Below are 26,487 nucleotides of genomic sequence, written 5' to 3' on the forward strand. Positions count from 1 at the left end.
GTCTCAGTTCTGCTTAGACGAGCACAGGAAAGAAGGAGCAGCGCTACAGTTTAAAGATCCCGGGGAAGACGTCGGCTTATTAATTTTTCGCCATAAAAAGAAAAAAAATCCTTGAATTTTTCTTTTAAAACAGTTTGAGATCTGTTTCCAGAATACTACGAAGCACTTGTGAGGAGTGTGAGATGGGAAAACCGTGATATGGTGCAAGGTTGGGTGCTCTTTTAGTCAGTTTGCGTTTTTTCCTCCACCCTCCCCCCACCCCCCTCCACCCTCCCCCCATCTCTCCCAGATTAGATTAAACTCGCAGCCTCGCAGCTTTATCGGCGTGTTTGGCACTGCTCTCAAGCCACATTGGTTTTGGCATTGCTATTCCAAAGATAGCTTTCCCAAAATACCAAAGCCCTCTGTGGAATTTAGGTTTTAGGAGATTTAAATAAGCGAGATCGCTTTTGTGGCTGCTTGATCGTTCGGTCTTTTTGTTCTTTTTCTCCCTTTCTGCCAAATACTTATACTTACAAATCCTTAATCTCAAGAAAACTTTCAAACAATGTACACAGCTGCTTGAAATACTTGGAAAAGGCTAAACTAATCAAGTTAACTTTAGTATGTGCCTGAGATGCCTATTATCTTTCCTTGAAAATTAAAATAACTAGCTAAACGTTGTTAAATGGAGGCCAAAAACTGAAGCAGTGGGAAGTAAAACAAATTGCAAGGTATATCATCAAATTGTTGCGAATTTGAGATTTATCATGATTACTTCTGTCAGCAACATAGTGAGTACTTGATGTGATGAATTGGGTGAAATAACATGACTAACTTGCGCTTTTTTTTTGACCCCTCTTCCCCCCTCTATCCATATTCCCCCCCTTTTTACCTTGCTTCCTCCTTTCCGATCGCCCATTACCCATTACAACTACTTTGCAGGCGATATGCCTGCGGCGTTACCATGCAAGCCCGGGTCACGCTATTGCCCGAGACAATTAGAGATTTCCACAGATCTAGCTAGAATGACTATTGAATTCTGGTCTTACAAGATTTGAGGTGAGATCATTTTTGTGGTCGTTTGTTTGTTCGATCAGGATTTTATATTTGTTTACTTTGAGAATCAAAAACTTAAACCTTATCCATGGAAAAAAGCTCTCAAAAAATGTACAACTAGAATTATCGGCGAATTAGCTAGAATAATGACCAATAATCCATTTATTGTAGTCTGGGTGTAGAAATTGTTTCACGTTGTTCATGAAAACTAATAGCAGGTAAAATGCTTATTCAAACAATAAACAAAAACTGTCGTCATATACTGGCACACATGCATTTAGAGATCTAACTGTGGTCTTGTACAGCTGTAACTAAAAATTTCACGGCATATTATGGATTAATGGCAATAGTGCTTGATGTGATGCATGAATAATGATCATAAATATCACTGTCTATCCTTCTTATATGGCGATTTAATACCCTTTAGTAACAAAGAAGAGTTGATGAGCGTTCTCAACCTCACGTTTCATCAGGTTCTTAGATGACCCCGCCAGATTATGGGGTACATAAGGTCGTCTGAATGCAGACTTTTTTGTGCACGCAGTTTAATTTGCCGGTCCGTCTTCTTTGCCTCGAGCTGTGCCGGTCACTCGATCTTCAAAAGGAATAACTGAGTCCTGTACGATTTAAGGGTTTTTGCATTTCGGAATCCATCGCATTACTCGAGGTTAGTAAAGCTGTAACGAGATCTGTCGAAATCAAAAGGCTTCTTCAGCATTATAATAGCACTGAGCATGACAGATTTTGTTAAGTTGATTTTATTACAAAGCTTTCGGTCCTGCATTAACACACGAAGGTAAACAGCCTTTTAGCCGATCTGATGCAAAAATAACACAGCAGCCCTTTTGCGTAAAGCATACACTTCAGTAAAATCGTTTCTTGCTCAAACAAGGAACACTCTTACATGAGAACGTCTATTCTTACTGAGGCAGTGAGGCTGAGTGTTCTCACGTTTTCGTTTAAAAATTTTATGAAGGAGGTAATATTGCAGCAAATCACCTCTAAATGCTTTATTTACGTGTACTTGTCCACGTCGTTTACCAGACTGGATTTAAACAAAGGTTGATTCATCCCGTTCATTTGATATTTTCACAACAAAATGAACGCCTTTTAGTTTTAAATACATTCTAAACAATGTTCTCGAAATTTTGGCCTTTTCGGCCTCGACTTGCCTAGCAAAAAGCTCATCTTGTAAAGCCTAAAAATTGAGGTATTAATCCGGTACACCGGTAGTCCAACAGTCCAGGCCAGTTTATAAGTCTGCGTGTCCACTGTCCAATCTTTACTTTCTCATACCTATCTTATCTGATGTCAAGACAAAGCTGTCATAAAGAGTTAATAGCCGGTAAACCCTAAGCAAACATTCATTATCATCCTAGAACTGGCTGGGACGCTTGTTAACTTGGGGAGAAAGTTTTACGCTCCGAGTTGCTCATTAGAACAGTGTGCATACTTCTTGAAGGTAAGGAGCTAAACTGGGGTGCTGTTAGCTTTTCGTGAGCGATCAAATTGGATCAAAAACGTTTCCATTTACAACAGAAAACTACAAAAACTGAAATTAAAAATACGTCGAAATGGAAGTATTCAGAAGCTCAGAGGTCAACTAACGAGTCCGAAGAAGGCAAACTCCTTCCCGACAGCTCCCAGTGGCGTGATAGTTAGCGGACTGCTAACTATCGGACGGCAAACCATATACCCCCTTGGATATCGGCCGCTTCTGAACTCCACTTTACTGTACCTGGTGTTGAAATTAGTGCAATTGATCTTGTCTAGTCGGAGCCGGGAGTCGGAGACACATTCCTCGTGGAATAAGAGCTCTGTTTGTAAGCTTACGGCTTACAGTACATGCGAAACAAAACGACACGAAATTTAATTGAATTTTGGGAAATGACCACGATACCCTCACAAAGTTTTCAAGCTCAAATGCTGTTGTCAATCTATTTCCCATAGCTTTGTACATTCCATGTACATTACACACATTACCTTATTGCGTGACGATAAGCCCCCAGCTTGGCATTTTCCATCGTGTGACATTTAATCTCTAGGCTAATAGGACTACGTTTTGACGGTACGAATCGATTTTGTTCTGCTCCAGGATAAAAATCGAATTAAAAAGAAATGTAATGAAAGAATCATCCATGTTGATTGTCAGGTGAATGCTCGGCTAACGATATTTCTACGAAGAGTCATCGCTTTTCCGATGGCGATGCGAGGAATGTGCACGATACGTCACAAATGTATACACTGGATTACACTGCCCGACATTGAAGCAGTCTACACAATGAGGCTGTGCATAATTCTATATATACTTATTACAAACAATAGTTTCTATAAATACTACTACTAAAAAAATAATAACTAGTAACAGAATCCCTTCTCAAACGTGAGGCTCCCAACGAGAAAGAAAAACTCTTTAACCTCAGTATTGATTTTAGGGGATTTGAACAAGCTATAACAAGTTAATCTTTTCTGTGATCCGGAAGGAAGTTTAATAAATTTCAGATGGTGCGTCGTTTAGCCTAAATTGTTTCGGGGGTCGCTAGATTTCGTTTAACTGTTTGTATAACTAAAACGTGTTGCTTATTTAGGCCGATACATCTAATAAAATAAAAACGCTTTTGATAAAACTTCTCGAAAGGGAACAGTTTATGTTTTATGTTAAGAGATAAAACTTGTTGAAAAGAATTTGTATCCCAAACTCTCACTTCTTCGACTCTTTACGACTTCTCGTTTAATATATAAGCCTTAGTCAAGTTAACCGTAGTTTTCATAAGACTAACTGTTAACAAGATGCAATGACTCTTGGTTCGGGTCACATTTTAACGATTTGTCAGTAATAGTGGCCATATTTAATCCGACTTCTGAGTCTATTAAACTTGGTGATTTAATTCGCCTGATTAAGCATTGTCCCAGCCAGGTTATAACTAAGCTTTGAATTCAAGTATCAATTACTGCCATGGGCATCAATGACGCTTTAAAGATATGGCCTGTCTTCAATCAGTCGACGTTTTAGGGCAATAAATATCACAAATGAAGAGTACAAGGCCAATGAAATGCAGCAATCCCGATAAAAACAATGTCAACAAATGTTCTATTTTACGTGTAGTGCAGTACTCCAGAAGTGACAGAAAGGCATATGGAAATGAGAGTGGCAAACTAATAACACTCCTGATCGAACATACTTGAAAAGAATAGCTCTCGTTTTCACGCTTGGCTTAGATTGCTTTTGTTACTCCTTTAAATTTCGCTAAGATTTTATTAAATTTTGCATTTTATTCCATAAATTCAGTAAGCATTCAATCCCCGTTGATACGTAAAGTACCCCTTTAAACTGCGTGCTCGTGAACACTTAATTGATGATATGTTGTTCTGAAACGTTTGTTATTTCCATTTCGCCATTAACGGTGTAGCCAGAACAATATGTGAGGAGGGGAAAGAGGAAATCCTATACAAAATAAAGGGAATGCCTAAAGATCCGACGGATAGTTTAAAGGGTCTGTCGGGCATGGCCGAAATTTATTTTTTTAACACTTTCTTCGTACTGTCAGAGTTGTAGCCAATCAGACATCGGTGCTCGAACGCTTCAAAGATAACACGCACGTTTTGTTTATTTTTGTACTTTCATGCATGTTGCAGTGTGATAACTGAAACTTCGCCATGGCTGTTCGTTTTCGTTTTCGTTTGCCTCCATTGATGAGAGAAGCTGCAGCTGAATTCGCCTCCACCTTCATTTTACTGGTGAGTAAGAAAGTAAAACTAATTAACAGGGGTGAAGGGAGTACTAAGTTTTGCTCTTTTATAGTACACAGAACGCGAGCCGAAATAAACGCAAGCGTTAAAAAGTTTCTTTGGAAAAGCCTAGATGAGTAGATGGGTGCATATGACTCTTGCAGCAGACCGATGATTTTTTTATTGTTATTATGTTGTAGACATTTGGAGTTGGATCAGTGGCTCAGATGGTTCTTAGTAACTGGAAGTTTGGAAATTTCTTCTCAGTAAACTTCGGCTGGGGAATTGGTGTCACACTCGGCTGTTACTGGGCTGGAGGGATTTCGGGTAAGTTTACAGCAAAGAAACAATTTAGATGGTAATTTCCAAGTTATTTTTCAATGTGTCGATTACAGGCAAAAAATATGCTTCCAGGATCTTTTGACGCTTAATAACAAAATCGGTCTACGGTTGCACGCAAAACGTCAGATTAACAACGAGCCAAAAATAAATGAACACGGAATGTTCAAAATTCCTAAGTGACTTGTGCTCTGAAGCTATCTGATGGTACATGATGGAACTCATGGGCACGGTGGTTTTGAAGCGGATTAAAATTAATTCGGGATTAACATTTTATTATTCTGCGTTCTAATTTTATATTGTTAATCAAGATTAGTCCAGAAAGAAATGTTAGAACAAAAAATCAAAGCGGAACTTGCTATTTAGTTATAGCTTGTAAAACATGCAGCTAATGCTTAAAGTAGTCATTGATCATGGCCTGGCATTATCCGGCTTTAACAAACCCGTCCCGTTTTAAACTTGTAATCCGTTTTCCGGTAGCACGGCATCTTTTCCGAGGTAAGGTTCGTATATCTGTTAGGGACCGTTCATTTTTTATGAGGAAGGGGGGGCTGGTGGAATTTGAGGGGGGGGGCATGCGAAAAAATATGGCTTCAAAGGGGGGGTCAGGCAAAAAAATATGGTCAGTAAGGGGGGGACACTGAAAATAATTATACTTTTTAGTGATGTAATAAGGGCTTCCTGTGATTCTGAAAATTCAAATTTTCCCGGGGAAGCATGCCCCCGGACCCCCCTACTTTGTTATGTACCCCTACTTTGATATTAACTCAACCCAACAGCATATTGGATTACAAATGCAGTCAAACCATACTTTCAAACAGCATCCACAATTAACAGTCAAGGCAGTGTCAGCTTTATGGAGGAATGTAGTTTACCTGTTATTATGACTGGACAACTGATACATTCTTTAGTGATAACGCTTGATAAATTGTAATTTCACTTGAGTATTGTTTTCTTTTTTTGGGGGGGGGGATCATCGAAAAGAAAATTGGATTTCGAGGGGGGCCAGGAAAAAAATTCGGTCCCTTATGGAAACAATTCTATCTTTAAATATTATGCTTTGCAGGTGCTCACATGAACCCCGCAGTGACGTTGGCCTTTGCTCTCGTGAAAAGACTTCCCTGGATTAAAGTTCCCGTATATTGGGCTGCACAAATGTTTGGGGCATTCGTGGCTTCAGCTTGTGTCTATGGAGTGTACTATGGTACGTTGTGTTTTAGATCTTTTCTGATAAACGGTGACCGTATTGTTAGACAAATTTTGACTGGAGTTATTATGCACACTTGTGTTTTCTTTGGTTGGAAAACCTCTGATGAAAATGAAATGCTAGCGAGGTTATTTGTTAACCTTTGCAATTTTTATAATGGAGTGCTGTTGTTCTAAAAATGTTGTCGATGCACTCATGTCAGTGAAGAGGGCTCTTGTAGACTGCAGGGAGAGAAGAAAGGGGAAATTTAAACTCAGTTCAACTGCCCCCTCCCCCCGATAGTATCAAACTTACTGGCATTTTGCTAGAGTTATTCTCGCGTCTACCATCTTCTTTTATCCCCTTGAGCAAACACTTTTCGGTGGTTCAAGTATAATCAGATCCATCGCTCTATTCGCTATTTCGATTCGTTTTTAGAAAAAGACTGCGAGAAGTCATGATCTTATCACCGCTTGGAATGGCAGTGGTATGGAACTCTGATATAACGTAACAAACTGCAAACGGGTTTATATTTGTTATTTGCATCCTTATAGATGCCTTAAATGAATTTGATGGAGGTGTTCGTCAGATCCTGGGACCAAAAGGCACGGCAGGGATCTGGGCTACATATCCTCAGCCCTTCTTGTCAATCGGGAATGGATTCGGTGATCAGGTAAACAAAGGCAAAAGTAGTTTCTAAGGTAGTTAATTGCAAACTGGCGTAAGGACAGACAGACAGACCGGCAAACTGGCAGACTGGCAGACCGGCAGATAGACAAGTAGGCAGACATGCAGACAGTCAGGCAGTCAGTCATAAAGAGACAGACAGACAAGCAAAACGGCAGACCGACAGAAAGGCAGACCGGCAGACAGTCAAGCAGACAGATAGACAAGAAGGCAGATATGCTGACAGTCAAGCAGTCAGACTGGAGAGACAGAAAGATAGACCTACAGATAGACAGACACACGGACAGACCGGCAGACAAACAGATGAACATTAAAATACGATACGAAAAACCATTGTATAACGCATGTCTGCATTTGCAGGTGTTTGGCACGGCTCTCCTGGTTGGGTGCGTCTTCGCCATAATCGATAAGAGCAACAATACTCCTGACAAGGGGGCGGTACCGGTCATGATTGGGCTGGTCGTTTTCGTCATTGGCGCCACTTTTGGGTTCAACTGCGGTTACGCCATAAATCCCGCCAGGGACCTGGGACCAAGAATTTTTACTGCAATGGCTGGATGGGGTGGGGGTGTCTTTAGGTGAGTATTAACGTAGAACTTATATGATTTGCTGGCAGTGTGGGTGAATGGCCCAAGTACGACTTTGGGGGAGGAAATCATTAAGACCTACATTTGGACTTACCTTATTATAGGAAATTAACGCTTGTGTTAATTAAGGTATTTGAAATTAACGCGACTTAAATTAACGCGAATTGAAGGAAAAATTACTTCCCAATATAGGAAATTAACGCGAAAGAGAGGGTAACATTTCAAAATGAAGGAAATTAACGCGACGTACACAACAGAAACAAGTTTATTTCAACACTTGTAGGCGTGTAATCTTAAACGAAAACAATGTTCGTGGTACTTTTCCGACTTTGAGCGTTCTTCACAGTATCAATGATAGTGGCAGATAAAATAATGCTTTTTCCTTGGAGTCAAGAACATCTGGACTGTAACGAAAAATTGGGGCTAAAATAATGGAAATTAACGTCATGAAAATTAACGCTCCACTTAATTAACGGCGCGGAAATTAACGTTAACAAAAATTAACGCGACTTTAATTAACGCGAAAGTTTGAAATTCGCGTTAATTTCATGACGCGTTAATTTCCTATAATAAGGTAGTCAAGATCCATGATCGTCTGTTGTGGCGTTTTCTTATTTGTTTCCTACTGTTTCAGGGACAATTTAGAGAGGAGTAACATTGCACGTTTAAAGACTGTACTAACCGGTTTTTTTTTTTATTTTTTCAACAGCGCGGGAAACAATTGGTCCTGGGTGCCAATATTCGGCTGTTTCTTGGGTGGAATTCTTGGTGCCTTGGCGTACATCGGTCTTATTGAGATGCATCACCCTCCAGCAGACCCGAAGCCGCCTTCAGTGGAACTCGAGAGTATCATCACAAGTCAGTAAAGACAAAGGGATTTCCCTGAATGACGAAAGGGATTGCATGAAGGCTGATGATCGTCTGGGACTCATCAGTGGTGTCTTATATAGAGTACTTATCCTCATAGTCACGTGACAGTGTAGTACACTTAAGTTGTATAAACACCTACGAACCATGTTAAAGATTAGAAATAGAGTATTAAGCAAACATAAGGAGAACACATATCACATTGTACGTTGTATATGTAACAGGATGTAATCATTAAACCTCAGTGTCAGGACCTTGGCACGTGCTTCTGTCAGTCATAGATCTGATAACGACGCTGGCTTAAAGTGAACAAGAAAACCGTATGGACCTATAGCAAGCAGTAAAAATATTAGCGAGATGCTGGAAGGCTATAGTAAATTGCAGAATGCTAACTATAAGTAAGGACTGGTTAAAAAGGTAATCTTTAGTCCCCTTATTTCTCAGTCCACTTCCAACCGCGCAAGAGAGCCAAAAACTGCTCTTAGTCACAATTTGGGTAAAAACCTCTTTGGGTAATAAATCATCTGTATTTTGACTCATCCTGCTGTGAGACGAAAAAATATACAGCAATATACTACACGCTAAATACTTTATAGCGAGATCATAAATATAGCTCTTCATTATAAATAGTAATTAACAAGCTTAGTGTTATATTGCCTAACCGATGTATCTGTAACTTACTGTAAAGTGTATTAAATGTTTTGTTAATTTTTTGTTTTATCGCTTTGTTTTTGTTCTCCTAACAAAAGAAGTACGCCTACAGCCCCGGCTTAAAGATGAAACACTTTCATCCAGCGTTATGTTGGACGAATATGTCTCATTCGTTTTTTGCGCCCCTATACCTTAAACATTTTTTACAACATTTTGCGCACATGGTAGTGTTACTTGTGCTTGATCATTTAGCCGGTGATCCTACCTAATGTTGAACAAAAAAGCTTGATCGTTTTAGCCGCGGCTTAACGAGCATATGTCGAACGCACCTTACGAAACTGAAAGCCATCGGATTCAAGTTCCGGAATTTTAATAAAACAATTCAAAGGTTTTAGCATATTCCTGTTATGAATTTAAAATATGTTTACTGGATACTCTGTTCCAGCTGACAACTACAGACAAATTGAGTAGTTGGGAAAGTTGCGAGAGTATACCCGCTTGCAATCACTTTTGAATTCAACTTAGTAAACACCATTCCTGAACTGTTTCAGAACCTCCCTTACCCAGCTCCCCCAATCAATGTTAGAGCATCACATCAATTACAATCTTATTTGAGTAAGGTTGCAAGTAGCTCAACATTGAAAAGGGGTAGGGAGGGGAGGGAGGGGAGGAACAAAAGTGCAAACATTCCCAACACTTTTTTTGTGGTTGTAGCTAAGCTACTAACTGCTACTGTGAACAGAATGATTTTACACGCGAACATTTGTCTTCAGAAGCAAAGCAAGAAATGCTGCGTTTATGTCGCATGTCGCAGAACTTTTCCCGCTTAACATCTTTACCGCGGAGCCAAACGCATATGGGTAAATATAAGCCCCATTCCTGCCGGTATCAATGAAAGGAAAACAAAGAAGCTACGATAAGAGCTTTAATAACAAATACAAAACACAAACGTTTTACTATGATCTAACATTTGCTTTGCACAAATAGCTATGAGCGTTTATTTTTCGCACATTTATACAAGCGTCAATCACTTCCAACAGCAGAAGCAGAGGCGTATTATTACAGAATAAAACTATTTTTGAATTTTATAAATCATCTATACCCTCAACTTGTTTACATTTTATCATCTCAATGTTATTTTGTTTTTAGCAAAAACTGGATTTGAGTCTTATCAGATGAGTTTCTGGTCTTTATTTGTTGCTTTTGTTGTGATGCAGCAACGTTGAAAACACAGTGCAAAGGTTCGATTGATGATTACAGTTGGGACGTCTTTTCCGTCACGTTCATGGCAAGCCCCTGGCTATCACTGGTGCCCATTCCGTCCTCGGTGAAAGCCATGTTTCCCATCCCCAGACCGTTTCCTTGCGTCTTGCGAAACTCAGGCGTAGTCGTAACAACACTCTGTAGTTCGAACCCAGTTTCTCCGTCGTTGTCTGAAACGTGATGCATCTCAATGAGAACAATGTAGGACAAAGCGCCCAGTACTCCGCCCAACAGACAGCCAATTACTGGCACCCAAGACCAGTTGTTGGCCTCGCTGTGAAGAACAAGTGAGCTATCGTTAGTATTCGGACAGAATAACTGAGGTTGTGGGGGACGCGGAGTCTGTCCCCATCAAATGAAAGAAGCAATACCCCGATTACTTTATGCTACAGGAACGGGAGTGTAAGCACCGACAATTGATCTGTTCAAACCATTAACAGAAAATGTTTACATAAACCAAAACGTAAAAATTAAGTGAAAAATTGCCAAGAAAATACCGTATTTTCTCGATTAAACGCCCCCGGCGTTTATTTCAAACTTAGCCCGATAGGGCCGGCGTTTATTTGAATTCAGGAGTTTTTTCAGGCTCTATGTTTCTAAGAAATAATTTTTATTCATTATTTTTGACAGCTTTATAATTAGACATTATTTTTAAAGCATTTTAAACCTTTAATAATTGTTTAAGGGTTTTATTTTCAAATACAGCTTGGAGACCCGGCGTTTATTCGGGGCCCGGCGTTTAATCGAGAAAATACGGTAATATAAAAACCTATGTCGACTATAGAGATTTGGCGCTTATGCTTGTGCTTTTGCCCATAAATAGAACGAACACATTTTTCTGATGCTGTCCGCCCAAGGAATACGCATAAGCATAAGCACAACGAAACAAGGTTGATTGTTCTCCTTGAGCTTATGCTTATTCCTAGCGAGAACAGCATAAGACGAATACGTGTGTTCGTTTTTCTTGTGCGCTCCTGATCTTATAAAGGCTGGTTTTCACTACGACATACGCATAAGCACAAGCATAAACATTAAGATAGTGAGGACAACGAACACACTTGTTCTTGTGTTGTCCTGACTAGGAACCACCGCGACATAAACATTAGCATAAGCATAAGAAAACAAAACATGTTCGCTCTTCTTGTGTTTATGCCCATGCTCGTTGCGATTCCTAGTGAGTACTTTTTTGATGCTTATATCGCTGTGTCCTCGCCATCTTTATGCTTGTGCTTATGCGTATGACGCTAGTTAAAACCATCCTTCAGTTTTACTTTGCTTATTCCTAACAAGGAGGACAGCAAAAGAAAAAATCAATGAATGCATTCGTTCTTTCTTTGCGCTTTTTTTTTATGCTTGCTTGCTTGTGTTTATGCTTGTGATTATGCGAAGAAAGCTCAGGGGTTTAGTAAATAGATATTAAATACTCACGTGAACACCCCAGAGCCCCAGCCTGCTATGGCTGTAAAAATTCTTGGTCCCAGATCCCTGGCAGGGTTTATAGCATAGCCGCAGTTATATCCAAAGGTGGCGCCAATGACAAACACCACCAGACCAATCATGACCGGTGCCACCCCCTGGTCGGGAGAATTGTTGTTTTTGTCAATGATGGCGAAGACGCAGCCCACCAACAGAGCCGTGCCAAACACCTATGGAAGTAAAATAATTTATCAATTAAATATACCCTTGAGCTCCCCTAGCCATTTTCACCCTCTTTATGAGAGGAACCTCTCACATTTTAGTCAAAACGTCTATAATGTTGACGCAGAACACAAAGATTCGTCGTTGTAGTTTGCGCGCGGAGCATTAAAACCAAACAACAACGAATCAGAGAAAAGCACTGATCTCTGTAGCGCTACGACTTCGAAATAAATGACCTTTTTCGGCTTGTATGTGAGACGCGTCTCTCGCAAAAGCTAGAAGACAGAGCAAAAAAAGAAAAATGTTTAATTTGCAGTCTATATTGATCTCGTAGACTCCAAAACCTGATCCAGCGCGCGATTCTCTTCTATGAAACATGACTACCATACACTATTAACCACAAACAGGACAAATAATTTATAGCGAAACCTCCTAGTTTGTTCTTTGGCAATTATTAATGTCTGTAAAAACTAGAAACTAATAACTCACCTGGTCTCCTAGGCCGTTCCAGATCGACAGGTAGGACTGTGGATATGTAGCCCAGATCCCTGCCGTACCTTTTGGACCCAGTATCTGACGAACACCTCCATCAAATGCATTTAAGGCGTCTATAAGGATACAAAGAACAAATGTAAACAAGATATTCCCATATTGGGGTAGTGGAAATTTGTTAACCCTCTGTTCAGTGAATAATTCCAAGTTTACTCTGTTCACACTACTCCACACAAGGAATCATGAAAATTAAATAAAGGACTTATTTCTTATTTCAAAAAATGATACAATTACTGAAAACAATTTTAAACGCCCTTATTGCATTCTTGCTGCTTGGGAATGCTGAATAGCGACTTTAAATTAGACAACCTGTAAAGCAGGGAATTGTTATTGTCTTTGAGTCATAATTTGCTTGTTGTATATTCAAAGTTGACGTAAGTGCCAAGTAACTGCAGAATACAGGGGCACTTTCGTCCATCACATTTACGTGTGTCGGAACGCTTTGTGTAACGAGGAATAACACAACAGATGCTATTCTTACTCAATGACATGTAACTAAGGCCACGTCCACATTGACCCGGTAAATTTGAAGACGGAGAAATTTGAAAACGCCGCGTAAAATGTTTTTTCCGTCCACATTAACCCGGGGAAAATTGAAAACGATAAGCTTCATTGGTGAGCGTTTTTGAAAAGCTCCGTTTTCAGGCGGTGACCACAGGCGGCCCAGGCTCTGGCTTCGTTAATAATTTGCAACGGTAATACCTTTTTCTTTGGTATTAGTAGGGGGCGTCAGCGGCAAGTGAGGAATTTATCTTCCCAAAACCCCTCAAAATCACACAATAACAGACAATCAACAGTAGGTAAGTGATCTTTATTTATCTGGCTTACAGTTTATTGTAATTTTTCTTAGTTAGACAATATTGTAATTCGTAGTTGTTCTTAATTATAGCCTAATTCATTTTTTACACTTCCAAGAAGTTTTTATTTTTTTATTTTTTATTTTTATTTCGGGCACCTGAAAACTAGCTGTTTAGCTAAGTGTTGCTGACCACGTTAAATAAAGATTGTATTGTATTGTATTGTATAGAAACGAAAGATCTCAGATTCGTCGATTTATGGAGCACATTTTTCGATCGCTTGACCGTTGCAAATTATTACTGAACGAAGCCAGAGCCTGGGCCGCCTGTGCGGTGACCGAAAACGCCGTTTCAGTGTGGCCGGTTGGCCTAATCGGGGAAAAGAAGGTGCGTTTTGAAATTTGCCCGGGTCAGTGTGGACGGGGCCTAATTATAAGTGGCCCGATATTCTGCAGTTTAGCCTGTTAAGTTTGTCGAATTAAGTTCAACTCACCATAGTACACTCCATAAACACAAGCTGAAGCGACGAATGCTCCGAGCATTTGTGCAGCCCAGTATACGGGAACTTTCCTCCAAGGAATCCTCCTGACAACAGCAAAAGCCAACGTCACCGCGGGGTTCATGTGAGCGCCTGCAAAAAATGAATTTTATTATTTTGTTCCATTGCATTATTTCTTTAAAGGCGAACGATTACATGTGTATATAAGGAAAATGCTTGTAAAAGGCTTAGGAAAGGCTCAAGAAGCTAGGGTTGCTCTCGGCTATCGTCTCGAGCAACTTTCGTGCTCTCCGAGCTTCCTGCGTGCACCATAACTCGATAGTGCATGCTAAAGCATGAAACAATTGTTAATATTAATAATTCACTTGCATACCTGAAATCCCGCCAGCCCAATAACATCCCAGTGTGACACCAATTCCCCAACCGAAGTTCACTGAGAAGAAATTTCCAAACTTCCAGTCACTGAGAACCATCTGAGCCACTGATCCTATTCCAAAGATCTGCAAAATGAAAGGCACTCAGTAAATAAGGATAAAAAGTTTAACACAATTTTCCTTTTGACCCTCTTTTACGTCTACACTGAAACAACTGGGAGTATTAACTGTTTCTCTGATACCGAAGATTTACCCCAGGGATTTATCTCACAGATTTACCCTGGGTTTTACTCACAGAAAAAGGTACTTGCTCCACCTGGTTGACCTAAATATAACGGTTATGGAATACGATCAGGTGGTATACCGTGTTCAACTGACCCCCCTCCCCCAGCCCCGGCCTTTCGTTTATTGTTGTACTCTTGATGAATTCGACATTGCTGATCCTAGCAGTATGCAGGACGCGTGTCACTTATCAACCTAGTAAAATGGCCCAGCTCACAACGAGTCTCTCGTAGCTCAGTTGGTTAGAGCGCCCAACCGGTATCTGGGAGGCCATGGATTCGATTCCCGTCGGGGACATGTTGAACACTTCATCTTCATTATTTATTACCGAGCTTAAAATTTACCATCTTTATTATTTACTCTTTGGTAGTTCTTTATTAAAATCTACTTTTTAAAATGCCGATGGCCTGAACATTTTCAAATTTTAATAATACTCATAGAGATAAAATCATTAAGCGACAGGATATGTTGAGAACATTTCAGACCATTTTTAGTTATGTTTGATAGATCTTATTTCTGTCAGCTTTCTTGTGAGACCGACTCAGTGGATGGGGACAGGGGGCGGGGGACCGAGAGAAAAGGGGCCGGAAACGGGAGGAGAGAGGGCGGGAAGCGGGATTCCTAAGGTGGCAGGAACCGGGAGAAAACGAGGAAAATTGTGCAACATTTCGCTATATTTTGCAAAAGACATGGGAACCACCACAGAAAGGTACGGGAAGCGGGAGTAAAAGGTACGGGAGGCGGGAGGTTCAGACCCCCCCCCCCCCCCACGATTCAATGAGCTATGCCACGATGTACAGATTACTTTGAAATTGAAGGATACCTCAAAATGACATTATTCTAATGCAGAAAAACAACAAAGGAGTAACAACAAACCGAAAATAAACAAGGATGGTTGGAACAGAGGAAGATTAAGACAGATAGACAACTTTGAAAAAATATACATTTTTTTCAAAGATACACCTCCTGTGTTAACCACTCACCAGTAAAATGAAGGTGGAGGCGAACTCAGCCGCAGCTTCTCTCATCAAGGGAGGCAAACGAAAACGAACGGCCATGACGAAGTTTCAGTGATCTCACTGCAGCATGGAATTAAAAAGACAAAACGCATTATCTTATTACTGGTAACAAAATAAAAATTGTTTGGATATAAACAGCGTATTAAATTCTGTCTAAAACAAACAATACTTGCCAGAATTATTTTGAATCGGGCCAATTTACTTCTCTTTTTTGAATGGCAACAATAGATTCAAACGAACCACGATATCCGGATTCACAGACAAGACATCTGGACGCCAAAACTGGCCTTGCAGAGGGCACGCAACAGACAGATATAGCACCATATGGCCGTTTTATTGTCTAGCAAAGTTTGTCTAAGATGATTATTAAAGGGAACAATGTTGTGGTTGATGTAATGCTGTAAATCCGTAAGATTTTATTGCTGGATGATGTTGAAAGATAATTCAATTACTGCATAGCGCCCGGGGATAGCGATATCTGCAGTGCCCCACTCCTGCTGTGGTGTAAATCGTGCGTAACCTCAGATTTTCCTCTTTATCCAATTACAGACAACTTAACGTACCGCTCAACCAAGAGGCCTTCCCCAAAGGCCTTTTTCCAAAACCTTCTTGAAAAGACATGCCTAATAGTATTACTTCCATTTACAAATATAGAGCTGTTATTATTAATTGTTACCATAGTTCAGAGGGCTTCCCATTTCAAGATGCAAGCTTTTTACCAGAAATAAGCCTCTCCGAAAAAAGTCCCCCATAAAGAACTATTAAATTAAATAAATAAAATGCCACGGAATTATATAACGGCGGGTAGATCAAAGAAAAGTTTGCAGCAAGGTGGGCAAGTCCGCATGATATTTTGTGTAAACATAGCAAAGTCTTGATGCTTTCGTAAGAATGATATTTACCTGACATAAGGCCTAACAGAGAACTGCTGATTTTTTATTAATTGTCTTTCACCTGTGTAAACATAGCAAAGTCTTGATGCTTTCGTAAGAATGATATTTTCCTGACATATGGCCTAACAGAGAACTGCTGAATTTTTTATTAATTGCCTTTCACCTTCCTGAAGGCACAGGTTTATAAAAACTACGTCCATGTAACTGAAAATTGTGCCGCCAAGGTGATACGTGACTGGAAAATTCTATCCAACGATGTGAAAATTACACAAATGCTAAGTATTCTCTGGATAAGTAGATTATTAAAGAAGAACAAGGAAACAAAAGAACAAGGGTAAGTAGATTAGAGAGAATAACATCAATTTATAAGAACTTACATTCCTCTGGGCTCTCTCAGGCGTCGAGATTTCGCATGGCGTTTTTTGTTATTTACTAAATCTCACTTGAATCAGTTGCAGCTAGTTATACTTGAATGTCCTTATTTATGCACAGTATTTCAAACGTTTATTATGATAACAAAAGAAAAAGTAAATATATATTTAAGTTGACTCAATTTGACACGAATAGTGCAATATTCTGCTCTGAATGTTATTATACATGAAATGTAAAGATGAGGGTTGGGGAATCGTTCTGGCTTGGGTCAAGCTTAACCAGGTTCAGTTGTTCGCCAGGTAGAGACTTCAATCACAGGCGGATACTTCAATCACACCGGTTTCCTCGTGCGAAGGGTGGGCGGATGCCCACTGCTCGCTACCGCGGACTAGAGTAGAGTGTACAAAGGGAAGGCGCGGGGGGGGGGGGACGTGCTTGTCTTTTATACAGTTATTTGCACATCATTAATTAATCTCTAGCGCATTTATTACCAATTCAAATTCATCAATTTTTTAATTCGACGGCTGACATTTCAGACTTATACTTTCTATAGTGGATATTTGCCGTATTTTAGGCAAGGGAGATCGGTAGATGTTATTTATAAAGAACGGTTAAAATCAAAGTCTTAATGTTAACTATACTTATTTTAAGCCCCCCCCCCCCCCCCCTCCTTCTCCATTCCTCTTGGAGTTGTTGTCTAGCGGTACATGCTTTTGGCACACAGTAGCACAAAAATCCAATATAAAGAGGGAAACACTAATTGTTGTGCAAATGCATTAAAAAAGAAAGTTTGTTGACATAAGAACGAAGTATAAATAATAATACAGTCAACTATCGCCTTGCGGACACCTCGCTATTGCGGACACTCGCTATTACGGACAAACACCAGATCCCCGGCGAATAAGGTTTGACTGGAAATGACTCCCGATATTACGGACTCTCGCTGTATTACGGACACTTAACGACACCCTGAGCGTGTCCGCTTTAACGAGAGTTGACTGTATTAGTTTATTTGAGACTATCGTTACACGAATATTGCTGATATTGGAACGGTTTCGAATTCATCTCGGTTTAATAAAGCCCCTTCCCTCCCCTTATCCCCACAATAAATATTTATGGAGCAATTATCTCAAATTAAAGCCAATTGATTGAATGGTAATAGTTTTGTAATTACGTTCCTTGTGCAAGTCAAGTATGATTTTTATGGTCAATCTTGCGGCCAGGTTTGCTTTTGTAAAAGCAGTACTCACATTAAAAGCTATAAATAAGATGCTTAGTAAATCCGTAGCCTGCGAATACAGCCGCTTCTCACACTCCAATTCGCAGGCTAGCAAATCCGGCAACCAGCATTTTAGTGACTCATCATATTATTTTTGTGATAATATCCTGGGTGCCGGTGATACGTATCGCAACACTTTTGTACCTCCCCTTAAAGCGAGTAACAATGCGTAAGAAAAAGCTTAAAGGCAGACTATAACATTGTTAATTTACGACATCAAAGCGAAACATTGTGACATTTTTTCTATTTTTGGTGGATGCATTATTATACTTGTGCAATTTCAACTAAAGTAAATAAATATTCGTCCTCGTTGAATTTTAACCACAAGAGGCTTAAAAAACCAGTTCCTATCGAACACGCTATTCTTCTCTTGAACGTAAAAACACTAAAGTTAATCAGACAAAACTGAGAAAAAATTGTAGCAATCGCCGGGAATAAAAAAACAATAAACCGCCGGTATTAAATATAAAGAAACATGGATGCAAATTGAAACCTTTCGCAGTTCATCTCATAAAGCGACCGCTCACGGGACAAATATAAATAAACAACTTAAACGCTTGTTTCTTACCTTCACAAACGACGCGTGTTTCTCTCCTTGGATTCACGACTGAAACAAAACTGCGCGTGCCTTTTTTTAAAGCTTAAATTATCTGTTTATCCGTCGTTCGTTCGGCGTGGTGAATAAATGTTCATGTGTTCAAACAAAGCTACGTGTTAAGGATTAACCAGCAGTTATTAATTTAAAAAAAATAAACATTGTGACGGGCCGGTCTTGACATAAAGCTTTGCCACAATAGTCTTTCGCAGTTTCGTTTGTATTGTCGCGGATTTTAAAAAGATTGCGTGACGAGCCAAAAGAGTCACGTCTTGTAGAAGAAGTTCGTCGTAAAAACAGGTCGAACAAATAGAACTGCAAATAATAATGTGTCTTAAAAGGAGAGCATGCGCGAACTCTGCCTGTGCGGACGTATTATTTGAGCGGGAAGCTATTCCCTCCTTCTTCAGTGGAAATTGCCTAACTATATACAATCAATGTCAAAGAACGATAAAAAGAATAAGCGAGGAGCGCGTGGATCTGTAGAACCCGGGTAGAAGAAGAGACAAACGAGGCCAAAAGACCATTCCTTTCAGCATCGAGCGCGGATAACATGGCCGGCACCAAATCCAACGTGGACGACAACAACGAAGACTAGCCTACCCTTACCGTACTGAGAGATATGTTAGCTGATCTACAGCAAGCTGTGAAGAATATCTCGAAGGAAAACCGAGTTAAACTTATGAAAGACGAAAAAACTGATATAAAGACATCTTTACGCCAACAAGGAGAGAAGTTCAACAAGATGGAGGAATCATTGAGTCGATTGACAAAGGAAAATAACGCGTTAAGAGCGGATCTTAAACAAGCCAAGGAACGCTTAACTAAGGCGGAAGAGGAGGCACGACAACTTTGGCCCGCTCATGATGACCTTGAGCAATATACGAGGAAAAACTCACTAGAAATTGTTGGCGTACCTGAAGGCTGCTACACTACGACTGAGGAGGTAGTTTTAAAAATAGCTAATACATTAAATGTTAATATTTCCCCCAACGACATCGAAATCTCTCATAAATTGAAGCGCAAGGGGGACAACATAATTATCGCCAAGTTCGTGAGCCACAAGGTCAAAACCAAATTGTATAAAGAGAGAGTAAAGTTGAAAAATGTTAAATCATGTTAAATTAACCGATTTATTTCCGAGTTTTGTCTCAGCAACAAACTCGAACCACATTTATATAAATGAAAACCTCACAAATTACAGACGATACCTGATGGGAATTGGACGTGAGAAGAAACATGACGGAGAACTATTAAGTATCTGGAATTTTGATGGAAAAGTTTTCGCTAAAATTTCTCCTGATGGAGCTCCCATCAGGATCTTTCATCTTGAAGAGATGTAAGGTTCAAGACTGTTAAGTTGGACAGTTGCCATTCCCTCTCTGTTTATTAATTATTCCTTCCAATAAGAAACGATGTGTAACGAGAAAACCGCTTCTATATTCTAGTTCTTTAAGTTCTCTTAAATCGTGCAATCAATGAAGAGGGTGGGAATAAGCTTAGGTTAGACGGAGAGGTAAGCCCCTACTATTGATCATTAGTGTCTGGTGTTAGTTTTATTGCGTTCGACGAAGGAGAGCGCAAGCCTAATTTTGATTTTGTGTCCTGTGTCTTTTGAGTTGGTATGCCTGTCAGTCTGTACTGTTATGCGGAATGAATCGAGCCGCATTGCGCGCGCACATGTATGGACGCACAATTAGCCTCCCCCGCTTAATTTTTGCAGGGGCAAATCTCGGCTGGGAAACTGATAGCCACAGATGGCCTCGATTTCATGCAAAACAAGATGGCGTCCCAAACTGAGCTCAAAAACATTATTTTGCTTGAGGAAAAGGGCTAATATTCCCTAATAACGTGTGGCCAAAATTGTAATTTTGCCGAAAATGTCATGGAGAACATTACAGGTTTATCATCCAAGATAGCAGAGTTGTCTTCAGGCACTGAACGTCGTAAAAAGAGAGGAAATCGACTAAGTTGATGCGTAATTTCGTACGGAGTTCGTCCGTAGCTGAATTAAACCAGCGTGTTTTCCTGCAATTATACGTTGCACAAAACTACAATTGAATTGTTAGAATTACATGCATCTAGAGTGGATTTAATACGGATCAAAATTGTTTTATCACTCCTTTGAATTTGTGATATATCGTTGTTCCTAGAAACACTAGACGTTTTGATGGCGAAATCGTTGTACATTCTCGAATGTTACATGCGTGTAGTGGATTACTGTGTGAATTATTCGAAATTATGTCTGTATTTTGAAGTACTTTGTGGAATTTTAAATCGAAGTGAAACTATTTCCACAAGTTTGTGGAAGTTTAAATCTCATTTAGTGCCAAACGATAACAAGTCAAGTGAAATAAACAATTATTTTTGTGTACATAATATTTCATTCATTCTAAATAGCTTATGTTCTTTTGGCTCGCTACAAAATCTATCTCAGTATCCGGTGGTTTCGAGACAAAGTCGTTTCGTGACAAGTAGTTCCGAGACAAGCTCCATTACTTGAAGCCCTTCCGATATACAAAATACTATACTATATTGTATATTTAGAGTTTTTTTTTGGGTTTATTAAGGTAGACCTATATTAATGATCAAACAAACCTTCGAAGGCACTTGCTCGATCGAAGATAAACCTCCGTTGTGAAAAAGAAACGAACACACAAACACATACAAACGAGACGGCATGTTTATTTACAAAAGGGTTTGTCTCAATATATTTTTGAGACTTCCTCTATAACTTCAGAAAATGTTATTCCTACGATCAAGAAACACAAATCAAATCGCGAATGTTAACAAGAGTTACCGAGTTACAACGAGTTATTACAACTTATCACGATGGTCTCCGCGCAGATTTTATTTACGTCAATCGATCATACAGTAAAAAACAGTCGTACTGCACTTTTCTCGAGTTTTCCTCTGAATGGAAGCAATTTCAGTTTGTCTCGAATCGACTTTACATGTGTCTCGAATCGACCTCGACTTGCCTCGAAACGACTTTGTCTTGAAACGACCGTAAACCTCTTTCTCACACTTATCCTCCTCGCGTTTAGTGAGGTATATGCATGTTAACTAACTTTAGAATAAGACATACTACTAGTAGGCCGACCATATCGTTTTTTGCCAATGCCCGCCTACCTTGCGACTATTTTACCTATAGATCGAACGCACTCCCCTAATCTCTGATTACTACTAGTTATACTAAGTTTTTTTTTGTTTTCATTCTGTGCGTTGAAATTTTCTGATATATTTATCAATGTCGAACAAGAATAACTGTGGCTTCATTTCGTTAAATGTGCGGGGCTTAAAGGACGGTAACAAGAGAAGAAATATTATTTTGCTTTCTTAAAGACCAAAGAGCTTCCTTTTATTTTTTGCAAGAAACCTTTTCCGACCAAAGCGATAAATCATCCTGGAGACATGAATGGGGAGGTGAAATAATATTTTATCACGGTACTCGGCATAGCAAAGGAGTTTGCATATTAATAGATCCAGCAATCAAAAGCTATAAAGTTGTCTATTCCCACTGCGATACCTTTGGTAACTTAACAAGGACAGGTTTGACCTTATTGATATACAGAGAATGAAACACCCAAACGTCAACAAGTATTCATATGATGAAATCGAGAATAGATTATTTTTTAATCGCCAAACACTAATCTCGTTCCCAGATCTAGATGTGGGAACGAGATAACGCCAAACACCTTACACAATATGTGAGAAAAGTGGATATTCAATCATCAATTGCTCCAGATCATAAACTCGTATTGTTATCAATACAGTGGAAAAAAACTATCAACACGTGGACCCGTTTTTTGCAAACTTAATAATAGCCTGCTTAAAGATGAAAATTATATCCAATTAATCCAGAACATCTACCCAGAATTCCAAAGAAAATATAGTTATGTCCAGGAAAAGCAAATCCTTTGGGAACTTCTTAAAATGGAAATAAGAACTTCAACTATCTCTTTCTCTAAAGGGAGAGCTAAAATTAATCGAGGACGCGAGATCTCCATTAAGAATCAGCTAGATCAACTTGATGAGAAAATCTGTGCAAGTGACGATGCACTCACTTTAGATGAAGAATTAAAACAATATGATAATCTGAAAAAGGAACTACAAACTTTATATGATGTTAAAGGCGAAGCAGCTAAATTAAGATCTAAATGTCTTTGGGTCGAACAAGGCGAACGTCCTACCAAGTACTTCTTTAACTTCCAAAAACGCAATTATAATAAGAAAGTTATCTCTGAGTTAGAAGATGAAAATGGTAAAGTAGTTGATGAAAACCAAATCCTACCTGAAATAGAAAAGTATTATAGAAACCTGTACTCTTCTAAGATATCTGCTACGGAAGACCTACTAAACCAATTTACTGATCGCATGAAGGGGTAGAACTACCACGACTCTCCGATAAAGAGCATGGAACTATAGAAGGTTTCTTGTCATTTGAGGAATGTAAGAAAGTTGTAGAAAGTTTTAAAAATGATAAATCACCGGGTGAAGATGGATTTACTTCCAAATTTTACTTGACCTTTTTTGATCTCTTTGGTAATGACTTGGTTAACTCACACAATGCTGGTTACGAAAATGGTAAATTATCAATCTCGCAACGAAGAGGGGTGATCAATCTTATACCAAAAGAAGATTCAGCATTAAATCATTTAAAGAACTGGAGACTAATTACCTTATTAAATGTGGATTACAAAATCGCTTCAAAAGCCATCGCCAAACGTATGGAATCTTTTCTACCACATCACGTCCACTCTGATCAAACGGGCTTCGTTAAAGACAGGTATATTGGTGAAAATATAAGGCTCATGAGTGATATTATAGAACAAACCTGAAAAAACAACATTCCTGGTATATTCGCTTCGCTTGATTTCAGCACTTTAGAGTGGCCCTGTATTCAACATGCTTTAAAACTGTTTAAGACAATGGGTCACGGTCTTTTACAACGACATCGAAAGTGCAGACACTCAATAACGGTTTCGCAACTAACTGAATAAAACCTTCCACGAGGGTTGGACAGGGTTGCCCACTTTCCCCGTATCTTTTCATTTTAACAGCAGAACTTATGTTTAACAAGATACGCCAAAGCAATGAAGTGAAAGGAATTGTGATGTTCAATTACATGGAAATAAAATTGAGTCAATTTGCGGATGATACAAATCTTCTCTGCTCGGATATAACATCAGTGAAAAATGCCTTAATGTTTTTGGAATCTTTCGGTGAAGTTTCAGGATTAAAACTAAATATTGAAAAAACTAAAGCAATGTGGCTAGGCAAGCTGGTTAACAATAAAGAAAAACCACTTGACCTTAAATGGATCAAAAACCCGACTAGAACTTTAGTTATTTATGTGTCTTATGACAGCCAAGGAAATAATAAACTCAATTTCGAGACTAAAATTCAAAAATTCCAAACCAAATTAGATATATGGAGATCAAGAGACCTAACACTTTTTGGAAAGATTCTGATCAGCAAAACCATAGGTATATCATCCCTTGTGTATTCTATGTCGAATATTGATGTTCCAAAAGAGGTTATACCTGACGTCCAAAGATTAAAAGATTTTAATATCGTCCTTTTAAAAAAGGACGAGCCTTTATCAGGATTTTGAAAAAGGTGGCTTACGCATGCCGGATATTGAAACTATAAATAAAGCCTTAAAATTAGCATGGATCCCTGCACTCTTGAGGACTGGACATTTTAACTGGAGGACAGTCCCAGAATATTTTTTCAACAAACATGGTGGTCTCGGTTTCCTTTTGTTGTGTAATTATCGAGTGAAGGACTTCATTTCGTTAAATGTGTGGGGCTTAAAGGACGGTAACAAGAGAAGAAATATTTTTTGCTTTCTTAAAGACCAAAGAGCTTCCTTTTATTTTTTGCAAGAAACCTTTTCCGACCAAAGCGATAAATCATCCTGGAGACATGAATGGGGAGGTGAAATAATATTTTATCACGGTACTCGGCATAGCAAAGGAGTTTGCATATTATATGATCCAGCAATCAAAAGCTATAAAGTTGTCTATTCCCACTGCGATACCTTTGGGTAATTTAACAAGGACATGTTTGACAGAGAATGAAACACCCAAACGTCAACAAGTATTCATATGATGAAATCGAGAATAGATTATTTTTTAATCGCCAAACACTAATCTCGTTCCCAGATCTAGATGTGGGAACGAGATAACGCCAAACACCTTACACAATATGTAAGAAAAGTGGATATTCAATCATCAATTGCTCCAGATCATAAACTCGTATTGTTATCAATACAGTGGAAAAAACTATCAACACGTGGACCCGGTTTTTGCAAACTTAATAATAGCCTGCTTAAAGATGAAAATTATATCCAATTAATCCAGAACATCTACCCAGAATTCCAAAGAAAATATAGTTATGTCTAGGAAAAGCAAATCCTTTGGGAACTTCTTAAAATGGAAATAAGAACTTCAACTATCTCTTTCTCTAAAGGGAGAGCTAAAATTAATCGAGGACGCGAGATCTCCATTAAGAATCAGCTAGATCAACTTGATGAGAAAATCTGTGCAAGTGACGATGCACTCACTTTAGATGAAGAATTTAAACAATATGATAATCTGAAAAAGGAACTACAAACTTTATATGATGTTAAAGGCGAAGCAGCTAAATTTAGATCCAAATGTCTTTGGGTCGAACAAGGCGAACGTCCTACCAAGTACTTCTTTAACCTTCAAAAACGCAATTATAATAAGAAAGTTATCTCTGAGTTAGAAGATGAAAATGGTAAAGTAGTTGATGAAAACCAAATCCTACCTGAAATAGAAAAGTATTATAGAAACCTGTACTCTTCTAAGATATCTGCTACGGAAGACCTACTAAGCCAATTTACTGAAGGGGTAGAACTACCACGACTCTCCGATGAAGAGCGTGGGACTATAGAAGGTTTCTTGTCATTTGAGGAATGTAAAAAAGTTGTAGAAAGTTTTAAAAATGATAAATCACCGGGTGAAGATGGATTTACTTACAAATTTTACTTGACCTTTTTTGATCTTATTGGTAATGACTTGGTTAACTCACTCAATGCTGGTTACGAAAATGGTAAATTATCAATCTTGCAACGAAGAGGGGTGATCAATCTTATACCAAAAGAAGATTCAGCATTAAATCATTTAAAGAACTGGAGACCAATTACCTTATTAAATGTGGATTACAAAATCGCTTCAAAAGCTAACGCCAAACGTATGGAATCTTTTCTACCACATCACGTCCACTCTGATCAAACGGGCTTCATTAAAGACAGGTATATTGGTGAAAATATAAGGCTCATAAGTGATATTATAGAACAAACCCGAAAGAACAACATTCCTGGTATATTCGCTTCGCTTGATTTCAGCAAAGCCTTTGACACTTTAGAGTGGCCCTGTATTCAACATGTTTTAAAACTATTTAATTTTGGAGAAGGATTAAGACGATGGGTCACGGTCTTTTACAACGACATCGAAAGTGCAGCACTCAATAACGGTTTCGCAACTAACTGAATAAAACCTTCCACGGGGGTTAGATAGGGTTGCCCACTTTCCCTGTATCTTTTCATTTTAACAGCAGAGCTTATGTCTAACAAGATACGCCAAAGCAATGAAGTGAAAGGAATTGTGATGTTTAATTACATGGAAATAAAATTGAGTTAATTTGCGGTTGATTTTTTTTTTATTATTATTATTGAATAAAATACAAACTTTTACATTAAATCGACACACACACACACAAAAATACAGGAAATAAAGTAAATTAAAAAGTAAAGGAATAAAAGTTCAACAAAGGAAAGGAAAATTACAAGTTCACTTGTTTACATGAA

At 38.9% G+C, this 26,487-nt stretch overlaps 2 protein-coding genes and 1 long non-coding RNA gene across 9 annotated transcripts in view; 1 reads left to right on the plus strand and 2 right to left on the minus strand.

The window, feature by feature from the left end:
- The window catches only part of LOC144652686 (uncharacterized), a 207,603-nt gene that overhangs the window by 138,263 nt on the left and 42,853 nt on the right, over positions 1-26,487 (minus strand). The window lies entirely within an intron of this gene.
- On the plus strand, positions 1,566-9,153 carry LOC144650315 (aquaporin-7-like). Of its 2 annotated transcripts, none has more exons than XM_078509965.1 (7): positions 1,566-1,705; positions 4,675-4,776; positions 4,968-5,094; positions 6,173-6,310; positions 6,847-6,965; positions 7,340-7,557; positions 8,276-9,153. In XM_078509965.1, exons 2-7 carry the CDS (start codon positions 4,696-4,698, stop codon positions 8,430-8,432), a joined length of 840 nt encoding a protein of 279 aa, XP_078366091.1. In that variant the 5' UTR covers positions 1,566-1,705; positions 4,675-4,695; the 3' UTR covers positions 8,433-9,153. The 2 variants fall into 2 exon arrangements, with proteins under 2 accessions (XP_078366091.1, XP_078366090.1); XM_078509964.1 differs by lacking the exon at positions 1,566-1,705 and adding an exon at positions 2,362-2,500.
- On the minus strand, positions 9,999-25,847 carry LOC144652606 (aquaporin-7-like). Of its 6 annotated transcripts, none has more exons than XM_078512676.1 (7): positions 25,825-25,847; positions 15,473-15,568; positions 14,207-14,333; positions 13,828-13,965; positions 12,475-12,593; positions 11,776-11,993; positions 9,999-10,621 (listed from the first exon to the last, which is right to left on the minus strand). In XM_078512676.1, the coding sequence occupies exons 2-7, from the start codon at positions 15,545-15,547 to the stop codon at positions 10,339-10,341; spliced, it is 960 nt and encodes a 319-aa protein (XP_078368802.1). In that variant the 5' UTR covers positions 15,548-15,568; positions 25,825-25,847; the 3' UTR covers positions 9,999-10,338. The 6 variants fall into 6 exon arrangements, with proteins under 6 accessions (XP_078368802.1, XP_078368800.1, XP_078368797.1 ...); XM_078512674.1 differs by lacking the exon at positions 25,825-25,847 and adding an exon at positions 23,329-23,438; XM_078512671.1 differs by lacking the exon at positions 25,825-25,847 and adding an exon at positions 18,621-18,777.

This window comes from Oculina patagonica, chromosome 4, assembly GCF_052425735.1.
Source record: "Oculina patagonica isolate OP01 chromosome 4, crgOcupat, whole genome shotgun sequence".
NCBI classification, from domain to species: Eukaryota; Metazoa; Cnidaria; class Anthozoa; order Scleractinia; family Oculinidae; genus Oculina; species Oculina patagonica.

Bases quoted from the DNA above. Each gene is read 5' to 3' on its own strand.
- LOC144652606 (XM_078512676.1), bottom strand. From the start codon at position 15,547: ATGGCCGTTCGTTTTCGTTTGCCTCCCTTGATGAGAGAAGCTGCGGCT. The intron at 14,334-15,472 runs GTGAGTGGTTAA...TTCATTTTGCAG, and splicing joins CCTCCACCTTCATTTTACTG to ATCTTTGGAATAGGATCAGT. The intron at 12,594-13,827 runs GTGAGTTGAACT...GTATCCTTATAG, and splicing joins TGTTTATGGAGTGTACTATG to ACGCCTTAAATGCATTTGAT.
- LOC144650315 (XM_078509965.1), top strand. From the start codon at position 4,696: ATGGCTGTTCGTTTTCGTTTTCGTTTGCCTCCATTGATGAGAGAAGCT. The intron at 4,777-4,967 runs GTGAGTAAGAAA...ATTATGTTGTAG, and splicing joins CCTCCACCTTCATTTTACTG to ACATTTGGAGTTGGATCAGT. The intron at 7,558-8,275 runs GTGAGTATTAAC...TTTTTTCAACAG, and splicing joins TGGGGTGGGGGTGTCTTTAG to CGCGGGAAACAATTGGTCCT.